The sequence below is a fragment of the Adelges cooleyi genome, unplaced genomic scaffold (genome assembly GCF_023614345.1).
Source record: "Adelges cooleyi isolate 19-005CV unplaced genomic scaffold, UGA_ACOO_1.1 ACOO_flye_CR_arks_rails_tigmint_CR_PRNA_23, whole genome shotgun sequence".
Taxonomy (NCBI): Eukaryota; Metazoa; Arthropoda; class Insecta; order Hemiptera; family Adelgidae; genus Adelges; species Adelges cooleyi.
This window is the reverse complement of record NW_026095893.1, coordinates 6,567,823-6,585,683: the sequence shown is the minus strand read 5'-3', so window position 1 is coordinate 6,585,683 and position 17,861 is coordinate 6,567,823. Positions and strand designations below refer to the sequence as shown.

The 17,861-nt window shown below is 35.1% G+C and overlaps 1 protein-coding gene across 2 annotated transcripts in view; it reads right to left on the bottom strand.

The window, feature by feature from the left end:
• Positions 1 to 17,861, bottom strand: part of LOC126836232 (protein trachealess) — a 120,946-nt gene that overhangs the window by 25,521 nt on the left and 77,564 nt on the right. The window contains exon 1 of one of the 2 annotated variants that reach the window (XM_050569458.1): positions 10,931 to 11,455. The exons of the other annotated variant lie outside the window; for it this stretch is intronic. Coding sequence (XP_050425415.1) covers positions 10,931 to 11,142 — 212 coding nt within the window. The 5' untranslated portion in view covers positions 11,143 to 11,455. Of the gene's footprint in view, positions 1 to 10,930; positions 11,456 to 17,861 lie in introns of those variants that run through there. 2 annotated transcript variants of the gene reach the window in all.

Sequence of the window (17,861 nt, the reverse complement as noted above, 5' to 3'; positions counted from 1 at the left end):
GACCATCTTCACGAACGGGCGGTAGCGGCCACTCGGCACTTTCATCCCCTCACGCTTTCACCCCTGCCACCGCCCCCCACAACCTACCCGCGCATACGTTTGTTATTAGGTTACGAGGCGCGGTTCTTCTTTTCTTAAAGCATTTTCGCCTTTATCCCGTACAACACTCAAAATGTTCACGTATAAGTAAAAGTATGTGCAATGTATAAGTGTTTGTCGGATGTACTGCGCCGGTTAAAGGTATCGCGTATTCTCTAGTGACCATTACGGCTACCGCAAACTCGTGTGAGCTAGTACGCAGTTCAAAAAATGATACCAACTCCTCCTCCCCCTCTCAAAATTTGAATTTGACACGAGCGTATTATTTACATTTCATCGCATAATAAAATCACCAATTCCAACAATATAATATCATGAATAATACATATCATAGGTACATATACCATTATTATTATTATTAATATAAAATATAATATGTTATTAGCTGTTTATTTTGTTACCTATTTGGATTTTTATTGATTGTCAACTAATATCTTATACCTACTGTTCTTTGGACACGGCCCGTTTTGTTAGTACTACAGTATATTAGGTACATTGATACACGATATTGTGGAAAACGCGGCGGTACCTATATGCGGTTAAAAACTGTTAACACACAACGCCGAATTAATATTGTATAGTTTGTTATCGGTAGTTTTTTTTTTTACTCGACTGTATTGGGTATATTATTATAACTATAGGGTAATAATAATACATTTTTTTTATTATTATAAAATATATTGAATGACTGCAGAGCGCGTCGTTGATCTCATTTATTTTTATCCCGTATACGTGTTTAACATTCCGTTACGGATCGCATGAAACGTCGTCGTTTTTTTTTTATAGGTGTTAATTTTTTTTTTACTATACATATTTGCCGCTATTGTTTGTTTGGATTTTGTTTTGTGTAAAACACACCGCCCGTTAATCCATGAACTGCTACCGGGCCTTCTTCGCCTTTGACCCGAAGCCGCCCCCCAGACCGCGTTTGCCGTCGCGGTGTTTGATTAAATAATCCATCATCAATCTTCGGCCACAAACAATTATAATAACACAACGTGAAGTATTATAAGTGTTTTTTTTTTTTTATATAAACATAGCATGTATATTATTATTGTTATAATTAATATTATTAATTTGTCGTTTTTCACTAGATCCCAATAACAGAACGACCATGCGGTAATATTATGCGGTCAACTCGGTGGTCGTTTTATTTTTCTGTACGGTGAAAAATTCGGTACGTGATTTCCGTTGTCTGACACAAGAAATGCAACTGTTGTTGTCTTTGGTTTTTTTTTGTTTTGTTCTCTCGGTATAGGTTTTTATGACGAGATGCCGGTAGTAAAAGAAGAAGGGCCATTACCTGCAATTCATCGGAGACCTATGAAAACCGGTGACGCGCGGACGGACGTTTTCGTGCGAAATCGAACGTCCCCCGAGACCCGTCGCCTGGCATAAGCAACTTTTACTATATAATAATATTAGCTTTGTCCAAAGTACATTGCGTTAAGCTCTGACCGTACACAATATGAGTTCGGGTTCGATATTTTTAAAGGAATCACTCTTTGCGATTTTATTGGTCACTAATATTGTGTATATCAAAAAAAGTCCGTATATTCTAGTAAGTATTTTGGTAATAGCACCCAAGAATCGCCAAGGACAATTATTCGATGTCATAGACAATATTATACTACTTTGTATATTATATAACAAAAAGTAAGATACATTTGATTTTAGTAGCGGGACGGGACGGTCCCACCTGAATTTCCAATGAATTCCTAAAAATGTATGATTGTGATAACTGATTTGTCCACACTCCACCCAGAGGCGCCCTCAGGGGGGGGGGGCAGTCGCCCCTTCCATGGCCTTGTTTTTCTTCAAATTTTTGTAATTTGTATCACAGAATAATCAATAACCATGGTTGAACTACAGTTTATCCATGAGAAGAACCAGATACCAGAAGGGCCACCTATCACCATATGACATCGAGATAGATAAACAATAGTATTGTTAACTATTGTTTAATTAAAATTTTCATAATTGTATCTGTATGTTTTCCTTCGTGTAACAGTGTTTTTTTTTATGTATTGTTATTGTTCTTAGTTTTAAATTAAACTGTTTAATCTTCGTAGTTTAAAACTAGTTGAACTATGGATTAAAGGCAAAGGAAACGCGATGGACAAACAAATTGTCTTACATCATGGATTAAACGTGCAAAACCAAATTGTAATGAATCATCAGCAACAGAAAATACGTCGACCCCTGCCGGAATTTTGCCAATATTAAAATGTGCTGACGTACAAGTTCCCTCAACTATTACTTCTTGTAACATTAGTGATACAAAACTTAGTTGCGATATCGGAACTTTCTTACCGGGAACATGTCCGTCTGATATTACTATAGCAAAGTTACTAGAAATGTCTAATATCCCTCCAAATAACTTTGTTTATCCGTACAGTATTCCACCTATGATTGCTGATTTATGGTAAAGCGTGAAGTAATATGTAACAATAGTATTGTTGGTATAGATATATTATGTAACTTATCGACAAACCTTGGCTCTTGCATTGGCAAAAAAATGTATTAACGCGTAGCAAAAAAAATATAACACAACCCGATTTCACTTAAAAGGGAGCTTGTTTCCGGGATTTGTATACGGATGTATGGGGTCGTGGGCCCATGGGACGGATAAAATGTGAAAAGTGGTTCGGTCGTGTTGCTTTTTTTACCGTATCTAAGGCGTACACCTATCCCCCTCCTGGTGGAATGATTAGTGGGCGAGCTCTCGACTTTGAAAATATTAATTCGTTTTAACGTCGATTCACAGTAAAAACGTTCACATTCAGCTTATTATATTCTATACGGTTGAGTTTTTTTATTTTATTAATATTGTGTAAACATCATCATCGATTTTCTTTGCAGTATATGTTAGCAATTTCTTAACAATTACTAAACTCTGCGCCAGCAGAAGTTTCTAAGTTTCTACACGACATTAGTCATTAACAAGAATTCGATAATAATAATAACATACATGTTTAATAATATATTCCATAACTATTATAAGTTTAACAAAATTAATAATTATTTATGAATATGTTTAAAATGTCAACCACATATTATTTTATACGTATGCTGGAGTGAAGAAAACTTAATTGATTGTTTAAAGCTCAGCAAAACATATTTATAGTTCCAAATTGCTTTGTGGGAGTTGTTTACCCCCGGTTTGTCCTGCGTGCGTAGGACGATGCGGCTCTGGGAACTTATCAACCCCGCATTATCACCAAGTCTGGCCTGTCCGGGTCGTGTGACGACTGACATAACCGAATCGTGCGTGAGTCAAATAGGGCTTTAAATCGAATTACCAAAATAATAGTATGCACGGCAACGCATAGTAAAAAGTACGTCCGGAAGTAAGCAAACGTGCTGTTGTGACCGTTCATAGGATACGCGCGGTTAGTACCAAATAAAAGAGAGCCATTCCATCACGCGCGCGTGGCTGGTTCTTATAGTAGGTACAATAATAACAAATTAAAGTACAAAGACTTATAAGCGTAATTTGCTCGTTACTTTTCGTTTATAGATACGCATGCACGGTCGTTGTCGTACGACTATTATAATAGTATATAATATAATAATATAATATATGTTATATTATTAAGTGTATATAAATATATATATATATATATTAAAGCCCGATTTAGTATTAGTGTTGCGCATAATAATAATAATGATGGTAACCGTTGTCGGCAATGTGCGTAAATTAGATTATAATACATGTAAAGCGTGGGTCGTCAAAAGATAGAAACCGACGGGCGGTGACCAATTATTCGGAGCCCGCGGTGTGTATACAGAGTATATTATACATACATATTGCCATTCGTTATACCGTTAAAGGTGTATAATAATATTAATACTATAACGCGCTAGTACGTGTGTGTGTCTGCGTATCCGTATGTTTATAACACTGATAATAATAATAATAATAATATTAAAATTTTAGGGCTCAGCTGACGTCGCGTGCCCACGGCTGATATCACGTGCAACCGAGGCGCATCCTCCGCCGTCACGTCCTCCCCGTTTGGCCACCGGAGATCACGTCGTCTCATACCCACTGACTGACTGACTAGACCAGACGATCTGTTACACCTTGCCCGACAACACTATACTAATAATAAATGTATGACCAAATCGAGACGGATAACATCAATTGAACACGCCACAATGCGAAAGCCAAACAACCCGAGTCGAGCTCGTATGGATGTGTCAAAGCTATCTCGGCCAAGTGCCAAAATTAGAACACCACTGACTTACATTGTGCAAGAACCGAATAGCGTGCATATGGGATACCTCGCACATTCGCAAGACATAGATCTTCCTAAATATTAATCTTACGCATACGGCATATTATCGTCCTGTTAGTTTATTGTTACAATGGATTGTCCGGTAGGACTTGACGACAGTGTTTCTTATTCTGAAATCTGAACTTACATATGACAATCGCAACTCAATTTCGGCGCACTGAGACTAATAAACAATAACCCTCCCCCTGCTCCCAACCAAGTGAAATCGGAGTAATTATAGATATTATGACAAAAGGCTCATCCTGTCATGTACAGGCTATCAACCGTTGTAGTAAATAAATCGTGAAGGCATCGGCCCAACTGTTTTGTTGTTATGGTCATGTCCCCCGGCAAGGTCGGTTGGAAAATGAGTGTTTGTGTTTACATGCAATTATTGAGAGCGCGAGTTATACAACTGATGTAGCCTCGCCGTCGAGAGATTTGTACTCGTAAAAAATGAACTTAAAGCCGTCGGGTACATTTTTAATCAGACGTGCCCGAGGTCGTTATTTCGACTGCTGTGTGTTACGACGAGGGGGTTAAAAATCGGCGTGTTTAAAAGAAAAGGGTCTGCGTTCTCGCACCCTCCGCGCGCGCGGTTAAAGTTAAAAACTTGTGTCATTTCACGTGTCGATGATTATAATATAAACAGCGAAAAGTCGTAAAATTTAAATATTTCGCCAAACGACCTGTTTCAAGACTATATAAGATTACTAATATAAAATAATAATGATAATATATATATATATATATATATATACGCCCCCAAAGTTTGGTCACCGACAGTTGTAAATAAGAAAGAAAAAAAAGACTGTTTTGTTTTTGTTTGAGTAGGTAAAAATACGCCTTTGTCCTTTTAAGTTTCCTGTACACAAGAACTCCACGTAATGCGGTGAGATCAGAAAAAAGACGGTAAAAGTTATGACTTATGTCATTAATATTTTGTAGTCTGTCAAAAGCACGGTGTAAAAAGTAAAAACAGACATACAAGAGAATTTACTATACATTATAGTGTTTCTGTGTGTGTGTTATGTGTAAAATAGAAATGTTTTCGACTTGTACGTTACACTTGTTTACGTTTTTTTTGTACATAAATACTCACTGTAAGAGGTCATGTATGAGAAATCAAAGGTACTTTGTTTACACCATTTCACGATAAATCAGTGTTGAAACATTATTATTTTGTTAATATAAATTACACGACGAACGGCTAACGGTGTTGTGAGATGGTCGATTGGGAGCTGTAGTACATCAATAAGGTTATACATGAGATTATAGATCGACTAGGACTTTTGATAGTCGATTTGTTCGCAGAGCTGTGGCAAATGTACAGGACCCTCGCCGTCGAATAGCTTCCATTTTTTACAAACCTGGCCGCGCTCTGCAGCAAGCAAGATACAGACAACGTAATAAGGAAAAAAAAAGCTCAAACCGGCGCACACACATATACAGGTATAGACAACGACACCACAAATACTTTATGAGTTTTCACGGGCGTATCGTAAAAGTCAGTAATGCATTTGGTCAGCAAAGATCTGTACGGGCATATATATACCTAATGTATTCCCTTCGGGATGTATGCTATTGTGGGCGGCCTCACGCGGGCGGAAATGAGTTGCTAAAATACGAGCTGGGTCTGATACGATCACTGCGATTGTGCTGTGCACGGCAAAGGGCGTCGTGGTGTAAACGCCGTTATCGCCGACTGATATAACAATATAAAGAGCAATTCAGGAAATTAAAAAAGGAAAAACACTAAGCAGCTGCTGCACAAAGCGACTAGTGTAACATTCTGATAGGGATTTTGGCCGCCGAGACGATAGTATTGTATAGAACACCTTTTTGCACTAGTACATAAAGTCGACCCTAGAGTTGTGAACTTGAGATAAAGACACCCGAATAATTCATTTATAATTGCATCCTGTAATGGAAAAAAAATCGCCTAGTAAGTTACTAACAATGACACCCGGTAACGTTTTCAAAAGAGTAACCCGTATTGTGTGTGACCGACCTCGGCATTGACTTCAGTCTTGCTTAAACAATTTTTTTTAAATGAGATGAAATACAAAAATGTCTTCTATCTTATAATAGTTTTGTATAATATGTTGTATGACTAATTATCAATAACCATTAAAGAAACGTGTCAATAGTAACTTACATAGTTCAATATAAAACAGAGATAAGTAGAGTAACTCATTAGCGGATACATTTTAATCGAAGGGACCGAAATTAGGTTCACTATTTTATTTTATTAAACTTGAAAGAGCCGATTATTAAACAAATAATCACTTTACATTTGTACACATTTATTACTATTTATACTTTGTGTAATAGTTACTCTATGTTATTTTATTAACAAAAAAAAAATTTGATATGGTTTTAAAAAAAGGTTAACCAATGACTTGAAACTTTTTTTTACATAACATTAACAAAAAACTAAAACTGATTTCTATCGGATTTTAATTAAATTATTTACCTAAACCTGAATAAATACTTAGTTTCTTATTGGGCACCGACCAGTTTTATAGAAAACTTTAAATACTTATTTTTTTGTCAAATAGACTTATGTTATTGCCTGTTTTTCTACACGTTGGAAACCTCTAGGCTCTAACGTACATAAATCGCCAGTCACCGGCAATTCTGCCAAGTCTAACAGCTTTAAATAACAAACCATGTGTATTTCAGAGAGTTTTTTAAGTAAACATGGCAAAAATAATAGGTATTTTATCCTGCAATATCTTATGAGGTTTATACGAATATTTAAAGATTTAAAAATCAAAGCATTAGAAAAAAAAACTGATCCAACGTCTACGGATCACAACAAACATGATTAAAAAAAGCATCGACTATACAACCCTGAGGTCGATATACCGTTCTGCACCATCGACGATTAAAATACTCTCGTTGGTACAGTATATATATATATATATATATAATACAGAATACTTATTACTTCTTACGAGCGGAGCCCACAAGATTAGTATATATAGTAGTGCTGTTATACAAAGTATAAATGAATCGATTGGATGTACACACACATATACGCGCATATATATGTATACCTATATTTGTACCTACTGGATATAAATGTATAGATGTAAAAAACAGTAAAAAAAAATTCGTTTTGGTTATCATCAACCTGTAGTACCTTGGGTGGTTATAAACAACGAACACAAACAAATACGCCAAGTCATCCGGAGATATTTAAACCTACTGCTGTTGTAGATATCATCGGGTATGTTATATGTGTGTTATAGTGGGTGCCAACCGTGAAACCTTAAGTCTCTTATGTGTAGTCTCGGTTGTGGTCGTCGTCGATTCCTAGTGCTAATGAAAAGTACATGGTCGTCCTGAGGCCACCCGCATCCAATTACCGCGTTAACAATTGACAGCCGTTGTGTCAGTGGTCCTACAAGAATTCTTCGACGTTTTCGGCACGCGTACCGTCGCCGGTCTCATAACAATGATACTGTCTTCTGAAGACATTGCCGAGTAATGGGGAGCAGGGGGATTGGGAGGTAAGAGGGTAAGGAGGCTGTTGCCTCGAAAGGAAAATCTTTAGGGCCGGCAACTTTTTGAAACCCAAGCAAAACAAAAGTTTTTTAGTTTTCTAATGTAAAATAACTTTTAGGAAGAATTAATTATTACTTATTGGAATAAATGCATTATACATAAACATTAAACATTTTTCGGTGTTAAACTATTATTTTCCAAACGTTAAAATAGCTTGAACACTTATTGTTTTTTTTAGCAAATACCATCTTTCAATGTCAGAGGGGAGAGATCTTTCTCAGTTTCGAAGAGAGTAAAAAACTATAGAGAACATCATTAGGTATGTCTAATAAAAATATGTCATCGTTGGTTTTAATGTCGATCGAAAATAGTGTACTTTAAAATATGGGTTAGAATGACATTATTAAAGACTTCGTAACATAAAAAGCCAGAAAAAAATACTAAATTTGTAATATTTGTACCATACATTTTTATATTTAGTTCCGAGTTGAAATACTTCAAATTTGAACAATTTCAACTGATGTAAAGTACATGCAAATATAAGTATGTATTAAATATTAATTAATTAAAATATTATAACAGTGTGATTATTATTAATTTTTTTTTGTGGTGGGTATAGGAGGATAGTAAAGGACGGCATTTTGAAATCTGCCCACAGGCGGTATAGTATTCATTAACACGGCACTGGACGAAGGGGTTATAAGAACTTAAATTTGGTATTAATAATAAGAGTACAATATTATTTTTAATATTGTGTTATAATATTAAAATAAGACAGTCAAGTGAAATTATTTCTGTTATAACTTAATTTTTGTTTTTTACTATAGGTCTTAAATCTTAATGGAGGCACAACCTGTGAGTATTCTTAGAGTAGATAATAATATGCTGGTGAAGATAATGAAGTTAGCTTCCCCAAATTATATGATGATGAGTTTAAAATGACAAGCCGAAATTTCAACCTGTTTATTTTTTTTATAAATAAAATTAATCTTAATGCACGTAATGTATATACGTAATGTACGCATGTAACTTAAATGAAATGAGTTTTAGGTTCTCAGTCAGTTTTTGAATATTTAAAAAAATTCCAGATTTCTGTAAAAGTGATTCGTTAGAGCCAAAGCAACAATTAAGGCTAATCGGATGTTGTCAATAAAATAGGGTGGGTTGTAATTTAGCGGTAGGATACCGTTTAATTGCCTACGCGCAACCCCTTTATACAACTCTTTGTACTAATGAATGTTTAAAGTTTAAACGTTAAATGCATATATATATATACATGATTATAAAAGAATTTGTAATAATATTATGTTAATAATAATGGTTTCATAGTATACAAATTTAGAATACATTATTAATTATAGTCATTATAGTTTATAGATCATTTTTATTTGAATAAACGTAATATTCTTTTGTTTTCAAATGATATCCTTTTTAGGTATCCTAGCAGATTCAAGAATCATTTTTAGTGAGGTAGTATTAAGAAATATAGATTTTATTACTGTTTTTTCCATTTTGTTAGTTTAAAAAGAAAATATATACTCAATATAACAATATTTTTACCATCTCCCTATCTTCAATAAAAAAAAGTCTAGCCATACTTATACACCGAATGATAAATATAATAAAAGACAACTTAATGTTTTCTCTAAAAATAATTACGGTTTCGTGGTTTCACTTTTTTCCAATAATTTAGTTTATGTTTTGTACCTATTATTGTTAAAATGTTATTATATCTCCTTTTGATATTACTATTCTATTATTTAATTTCTATAGGCATGATGCTATTTTAAATTTTTAAATGGCCAAATTATCTACATCATTCATATGATATTTTTATACGCTTATACCTTTTGAAATTTGTAGTTTTCAAATATTATTAACTCAACCGCTCTTATTCATCTTGTGATGGATGTAATTCATCTTTGAGAGTATTGGTCGCCACTATAAAATCTCGCCATCTAACTCTATTGTGTATCCATTCCTTCCAATTTTCTATACTCAAAGCTTTTACATTCTCTTTTACTCCATTCAACTATATTTTCTAAGCCTGCCGCGTAGTTTTTTCTGTTGAGGTTTTCATCAAAAGGCTGCTCTTGATGATTCGTTTTCTATTCTATGCATAATATTGCCTAACCATTGAATCTTTTGTCTATAAAGCTAGTTACTGGCTACATGTCCATCAGCTCTTTTAGTTCTTTATTACAACTTATCGCCATCTTCCTGTGTCTATATTAAGCACTGGTCCACACATTTTTCGCCTAACTTGTTTTCGAACGCCCTCAGCTTCTTTCCGCGTTTAACTCAACAGCTAACAATATGAATAGACACAGAGGGAACTCAACTGCACTATATTATCGTATTTTGTGCTAAAGTTCCCAAAATATTTGATTTTTTAAATGTCGAGTAATTGTACTTAGTCTGTAATCGTACATATCATTAGAATTGATTTCCTCGTCTTTATATAACGAGTAAAAAACAGAGATGCGTATATTAAAAAAAAAAACATGTTTAGTTAAAACTAGTTATGCGACAATCACAATTTATAGTTGACGTTCTTAAAAATGTTGTATTTTCGACTAGGCATATGCTTTGTTAATAAAATTTACAGTAAATAATACTACGATTTTAGAGAATTTATAAGTATAGTATTATATAACTTCGGTGTTCGTTACTGACCGGAGCGAGTGCACTGCGTACAAGCGTCGTAAATATTATTTCCAGTTGGACATACTAATTTAGGTATTATTAAAATTTGCAATTTCTCAAATAACAGGACAATGTTACAGGGTATGCGGACACTATTGGGGCGATTGTCTCATTTAGTTTAGGCACTTAACCCAAATAAAATAACCTCGATTAAAATACTGGTTTCAATAATGTTGTTGTTTGTACCTACCGCAGCCATTTGGACGTAGGTACGTACGTCCTAAAGTACTCGGATTGGTACTTATACATCGACAATTGTATCGTATGATATAATATAATATTATGAAAATTTCAAAAATTGTTATCAATGTTATTATTTTTATGGAACTGACCCTGGCTCGACGAGCGGTTGGTTTTGCTTGGCGAACGGCATGCACAAATCGGCCGGCACAAACCACGAGGGGCTGAAAGCTGCGGCGGCTGCAGGACCGCCGCCGGGTCCGCCGGCTCCGTGATGGTGATGTCCCATGTTGGCACCCGGGTGTCTCTGAAACGACGCGGACCCGACGGCGTAGTCCATGGCCATGGCCTGGTACGGCAGCATGGTGGACGAGGTTCTCGGACGCGTTCAACGGGGCCGCATATCGCGCGCGTGATCGACTTGCGGTGGGTGCACAAGATATTACTACGGCGTGTATATACGTGATCTGAGCCCTAGACACGTTTATAGAAATAAAAGACGCGAGAGCAAAAAATAAATCAATTTTTTTTTTTACAGTTATCCTCGAAACGGTCGCGACACTACGAAAACGTTTTGATACGTGTGTGTGTGTGATGTGTATGTATGTATGTGTATAATACGCGTGTATTGTATGCGTCGGTGCACGTCTTGCAGGACACGTCCAGGACGGGTCGGTTGCGGTCCACACTGAAACGTCGTTGTCCGTGTGGAGACGTCGCGCCTTGGCCCGTCGGCCGCGGGGTGGGTGGTGGAGGAAGTCGGCGGCGACGCGATTGCCGGACACGCCCAAGCACGTACGTCATTGGTTTCGGAACGCTCCACCCACACTTGCCGCTTACCTGTTACTATAATATTATATTTTCGTGTTGAGCCACCGCCACCGACGCCGACGTCATAGAGATATTATAGTGTTCAAGTTGAACTGTTCAACGCTTACCGTTTTGCGCCCGTCGTCCGTATTCATCAACGCACACACCCTTTCCTGCACCTAGCCAAGCGCTCCCCTAGCGCAACCCCCTCGCGCCGAGTGGGTGCCTTTCGACCAACTTCCGTTTTTTTGCCGCTAATTATTTCTTTCGACAACTGGACTTACACCTCTACTGTGTACTTCCGGGGTCTACCTGATATTGTAGTCTAGTTGCAAAACGTTTAACTAGCAACTGTTGTCTGTATACCGTTCGGTAACGTGAAACTTTCTATTCTTTTCTATGATGCCAATACATTTGATAAGTCACACTTCGTTCAAATCTTAGTTACTCAGAAAGAGTTGTTAAAGTCACTGACCACAATAATAAAAAAAAAATAATGGATACCTATAATGGGCTTAAGTGGGGGACCATCACCTAACAAAATAAAAAATCTTTTAAGAATCCCTTTGCTATACCGCTTTTGATATACTGTTAATATGCTTAGGGTTAGGGTTTCGTGTTTTCGAGTTAATTAATTATTAAGTGAATCAAACAATGATGGCCAATATGATTGCTTCAAACCTAAAACCACTAGAACACGCGCGTGTAAAGGTCGTGTATAGGTATAGAAAGTATACACATAATAACCAACAGCGCTTTATAGATGAAATAGTGTTTCATTATTTTATGATCATATTTATATATCTACTCGTATACTGCATTTAAGCAATAATTTTCGGTATGTTACAACCATAGCATATTATTACATGACTGACAAATATAAATGAGGCGCTTATAGTTTCATAACCAGCTATACAATTTTTGAAAATTTTCACAAAACAACAAATAATTTCTTTAGATAGAACCAACCAAGATTTTCAAACAAACACAGTTTGAATTAGTTATATTCTTTATTTGATATTCAATAACAGTTTTACATAACGTGTAATACATTGTGGTCACTTAGTACCCGTAGTACGTTGTCAAAATGTCTTAGGGCTGGTTTTGAAACTAGATGCCTCAAATGACCTCTAATAAATTACTTAATACATTTCGTATGTACGACTGGGTAATATTATCATTATACTACTATTAGTCAATTAAATTTTACAGAATAGAAATGGATCTGTGATTAAAGTCAATTGGCACTATTTTCGTTGAATGATATATTTCAAATTTCATTACTTCAAAACGTAAAACATATCTTTCATTACAATCGAAAAAAATCAAGCTATCTTTATAATATTTCCACAACAACCAAACAGTATAATAGAAGCTTTTTGTTTTTAATTATATTACGATATGTACCTATTGATTATATTTTCGATATAGTGCTGGAGATATTTTTTGTTTAAACGTTCAAATCACGTTCGACAATTTTTCAATGGGTTAAACGTGTCACGATCAAGCACTGCGCACGTTTTCGAAATGCTGACTTCTATTCCAAACACATACATTCAAAACACAAATATAATAAAACGATTCCAAAATAGTCCATGGAAATAAATTATATTGACGGACGACCAGACCAATAATATATACTATATGAGAACGGGGACAATGCATTGAAAGAATAATGTAATAATATTTTAATGGTTCGAAAATATTCCAATTGTATGTGTAATGTCCGCCTGGTGCCTATACTATCTTTCATAGGCGTAGGAATAGTAAGAGGAGGGGGCTAAAAAAGTTTAGATCCTTAAAAACTTTTTCGAGCTCCAAAAAAAAAAATATCACGACCAAAACTGGTTGTATAGCCTCTATAAGAATGCTTATATTGTATAATCATTAAACACTATAAGGATTCTCAGGTATTAATGTATTATATACTCACTATTATTAATAGTCAGTTCGTAGATGTATTGAACTACCTTCTGAGGTTGTCCATCCAAGACATTTGAGGTCTTCTACGGTTCCTTCTTCCAACTATTTTGCCCTGGATTATTAATTGTAGTAGACTATATTTTTCTGAATGTCTGCGTTTTTATTGTTTCCACTACTTCAAGATCCTTATTCATTCGTTCTAATACGCTGACATTCGTTATGTGAACGCACCAACTAATTTTTAGTATTCTGCGGTATATCCATATCTCAAACGCTTGTATTCAGTTGATCGAAACTTCGGGTAGAGTCCAAGTCTCTACTCCATAAAAAGTACGTTCAATACATAGCAGCGCATCATTTCAATTCGGCGATTAATGCTTAGCTGATGACTAAAGTATACATTTCTCATTTTCACAAAAGCCGCTCTTGCTTTCTCAGGTTTCTCTGTACGGCATATTATTTCGTGAGAACGATCCTAGTTATCTAACATTGTCTAAGATATGTAATTTTATGTAATATGTACTCTAAGGGGGCATTGTTAAGTCTAAGCACATTTATCGGGCTTTGTTGCTTATCGATTACCATATGTTTGGTTTTCGGGCATTTAAATATAGACCTAAGTTTTCACTAGGTGTTACTACTTTGTTTTAATCTTTTGCGGGTCTTCGATGCTGCTAGCTATCAATACGGTGTCATCTGCATATATCAGGTTGTTAATAACCTTCCCATTCATAATAATGCCCTCTGCTGCATCTTCCAAAGCCTCTGACAAAGCCTTTCTTCTGATTATAGATTGAAAAGTAATGTCGACCTAACCTCGTCGAACTCCTCTTCTAATTTTGATGTCATTAAAAAGTCTGTCTTTATTCCATTAGCCTTGTTGATGCCAATACAAATTTGTTATGAATTGTAGGTCTTTTCCATCTGTACCAATTTTTTGCAAAACCTTAAACAGTTTTTCATATATGTATGTACATATAGATCTGTATAATTTATACAAACGTAATTTATTTTTGTTTTTTTTTTGGGATGGGTGGTGAGCCGTTGGGGGCAAGACGTGTTCGCAGTTCTATTGTATGGTTAGTCGTGGGCCATCCGTTTTCTACTAAGCGATAGCTGCGGCAAGCGAACTGCACTGTTCCTATATATTGTGTTTAGCCTTGATAATATAAAAAAATCCTAGCCTGTTGTAATCGTTTAATCGGAGTACGGGGGGGGGGACACTTTTTATATATTATTTACAAAAAATAAAATTAAAAATGAAACGATGACGCTATATGTGTGCGAGTGGTGAGGATATAGCGAGGCTTCGAATCAATATTCAGGACGACAGTACAGGCGCGTAACACTCGGCTGCAGGTCGCCGCCATTTGGCAAATAGCCGACTTGACATTCCGTCACAGTCCTATTCATTGCTGTACACCGAAATATATGGCGGAATATTCATCGGTATTGAATTTATGGGCTGCCCGACCGACGTGCTTTATACGTTGATGAACAATAATCCATACCTCGTGGAATTCATAATAATGTGTATAATATTAATTTTATGTATGAAAGCGACCACGACTAATGCGAGCCGCAAAGATCTTATAAAAAAGTTAACAATGTCTTTAAAAATAAAAATAAAAATAACAATAATAAAATAGCATAAGACACAGACGAGAAATCATAATATCCTATAACATACGCGAGCCATGTTTGTGACCGAAGGATATGACTCTATAGGTTTTTAAACAGCTTTATTAATTATTATTAGCATATGCTTATTTTTGTTATAAACTAATGGGACAAGTTTAAATGAAAATATTGTCATAGAACTAATATCAGAGCATACATATTTTTTTGACGAAGCTTGTTTAATTGTGTGATGTTTTAGTGGCGTGTAGAGAAGTCGAGTTATTCCTATATTTATGCGCATATGATATGTACGAACGGATGAATGGCTTTATACCTATAATGTATAAAGGCATGTAGGTACACGCATTCACGAAAATCTCCGCACCCGTTGAAGAAATGGATCACATCAAGAAAAAAGCCTCTTTCTTAAGGCTGACAAATGATGCCATTATGACCACCCTCATTTGCCTAAGCCCTGTTGCGTGGAAGCGATTTCTAGCCAAAAGCTATTGCGTAAAACGTCCACGTCGGTCAAACCACCACTGTCAAAATCTCTAAGATTTGTATTGTTACATGTAATATACTCACACACACACACACATCAATATATATTAAGTGACACGAAGTACCCACTACCAAGTTAGTTACTTGCACGATCCCTTTTTGGACTAATCCGTATTGGAGGGGACTAATGTCTTCAGTCAACAAATAAACCCTCCACCTTTTTTAAAAAATCGTATGATATTATTTTTGTAAACCTATTCAAAAGGAAAAGCCATAATAAAAAGCGCATGTGGCTTTAATACTGCTATTTTAAAATATGTAAAATTAAGATTTATCTTGACACCATTTTATGGTAATAACTAATAATTATTTTAAGAAAATATTTCTAGTTTTAATTTATGTATAAATTCAACGAGGACTCTAGAAGCCAAAAAATTAGGGATATAATAGTTTTCTTTTTGTTGAGAAATTGAGTTGTGTATAGCAATAGATCACTATAATAGTTTCTATTATTATAATAGTTTATTACATATTTTTATGCAGAAATAATGCAAGTCAGAGACTAATAATTTCCTGTTAGAAGATATAGAAGTGTGTGGCATAGTGTACATGTCGTGATATAACATGATGCATTTTCAAACCTCTTTCCAGAAAAATTAAAAGAAATTGACTTATTTTTTTTTTACTTTCGGGTTCTCTAATATAATACATAGTAAAATAGGTCTTAATTTCTACTAATTTGACATACTTACTATTATAGTCTTAACTCATTATTGTAAATAAATTACACTTTTATGTTAAGTCAAGCAACTGTAGAGCGTTTAAAAAAAATTTAAATATTGTATAAATTCTATTTATTTAATTTCATCGTAGTTGTAAGATAATTAGACAAAATGTGGACGTTATATATACATACGATTCTATAGTATATTATATATTATAGTCAAATAGAATGACCTCTAGACAGTGTATACAGTGTTTTCAATACAACATCAACAACTGTAATATTATTGTACAATCTTAGAGACTATCGCTGTATTTATTGATATATCTACGGAAAGAAAGATTACAAAACGTTGAAGTGTAAATAATATGAGATGGTCGCCATTGATTTACATATTATATATAAAAACTAAAAAACTCATCCATAGACATTTCGTCCAAACATTGTTTCCGCATAACAGACTTAGGGTAGATATACATACATATTATATACATGTACTGTACCTATATATGCGCATTGGCATTCGATTCAGTCAAAAGGGGTGAAAATCTTGATTTTTCTTTCATGGACGTGACCTCTGATTATAAGGAGAACCCACAGGACTATTCGGGAGTGAACATACATTCCTTCAATATACAAACACTTGAACTGAAAGATGCCCAGGGAACGCAGATACTGTTGAGTTTAATGTAATGCATATATTTTTTCTTAAACTTAATTTTGACATTATATTCTATGGTTGACTATAATAAACTTTTGTAATCAAAACGCACATAAAATATAATATGATTAAAATTCACAATTTATAATAAATAATTAGCGATATTTTTTTTTTTATTGTTTTTTCTACTACGATGTTATAGGAACTACAATATGTTTAAAATCTGAGTCCGTTTACGAATATTATAACACTGACTCAGTTTGCTACGGACGCTTGGCTTGCTTCGCAACAGTATAGGACATTTTTGCTACCCTTCTAGACCGTGTAAGGTTTCTAATAACGGCACCGGGCGTCAAAGGCGTTTAGGTGAAACGAACAAAAATGATCTGCCGCCGCTGACCAGTAAATACGGTGCAATCAAGCGGCCGCAGACGCTTCATTAGCCCTCTGTATTCCCTTCCACGTGGTTGCCCAGTCATGCTACCCTCACGCGTCGCATATTATTTCCGACCCGAGGGTAATACTATACACACACACACACACACTCACTGCCCTCCGGCCAAAGTTCCTTATCTTCTTTTGACTTTAACCCTAAATATATATATATATATATATGATTTTTAATAAGTACATTGTGTCCAGCGTGCATCAGTTGCAGGTGATTACAAGGTCTAAAAAGTAAGATTCACATTTTGTCTCAATGTGTCTGTAGAATAAATGGACGTATATAATTGACTATGTTGAGATTGATATAATTTATTAATTTCGTTTCATTTGATAAAATACAAAATTACAGCACACTGTTAAATTATTGTAGTGGTTATCTTTTCTTCTGAATCTA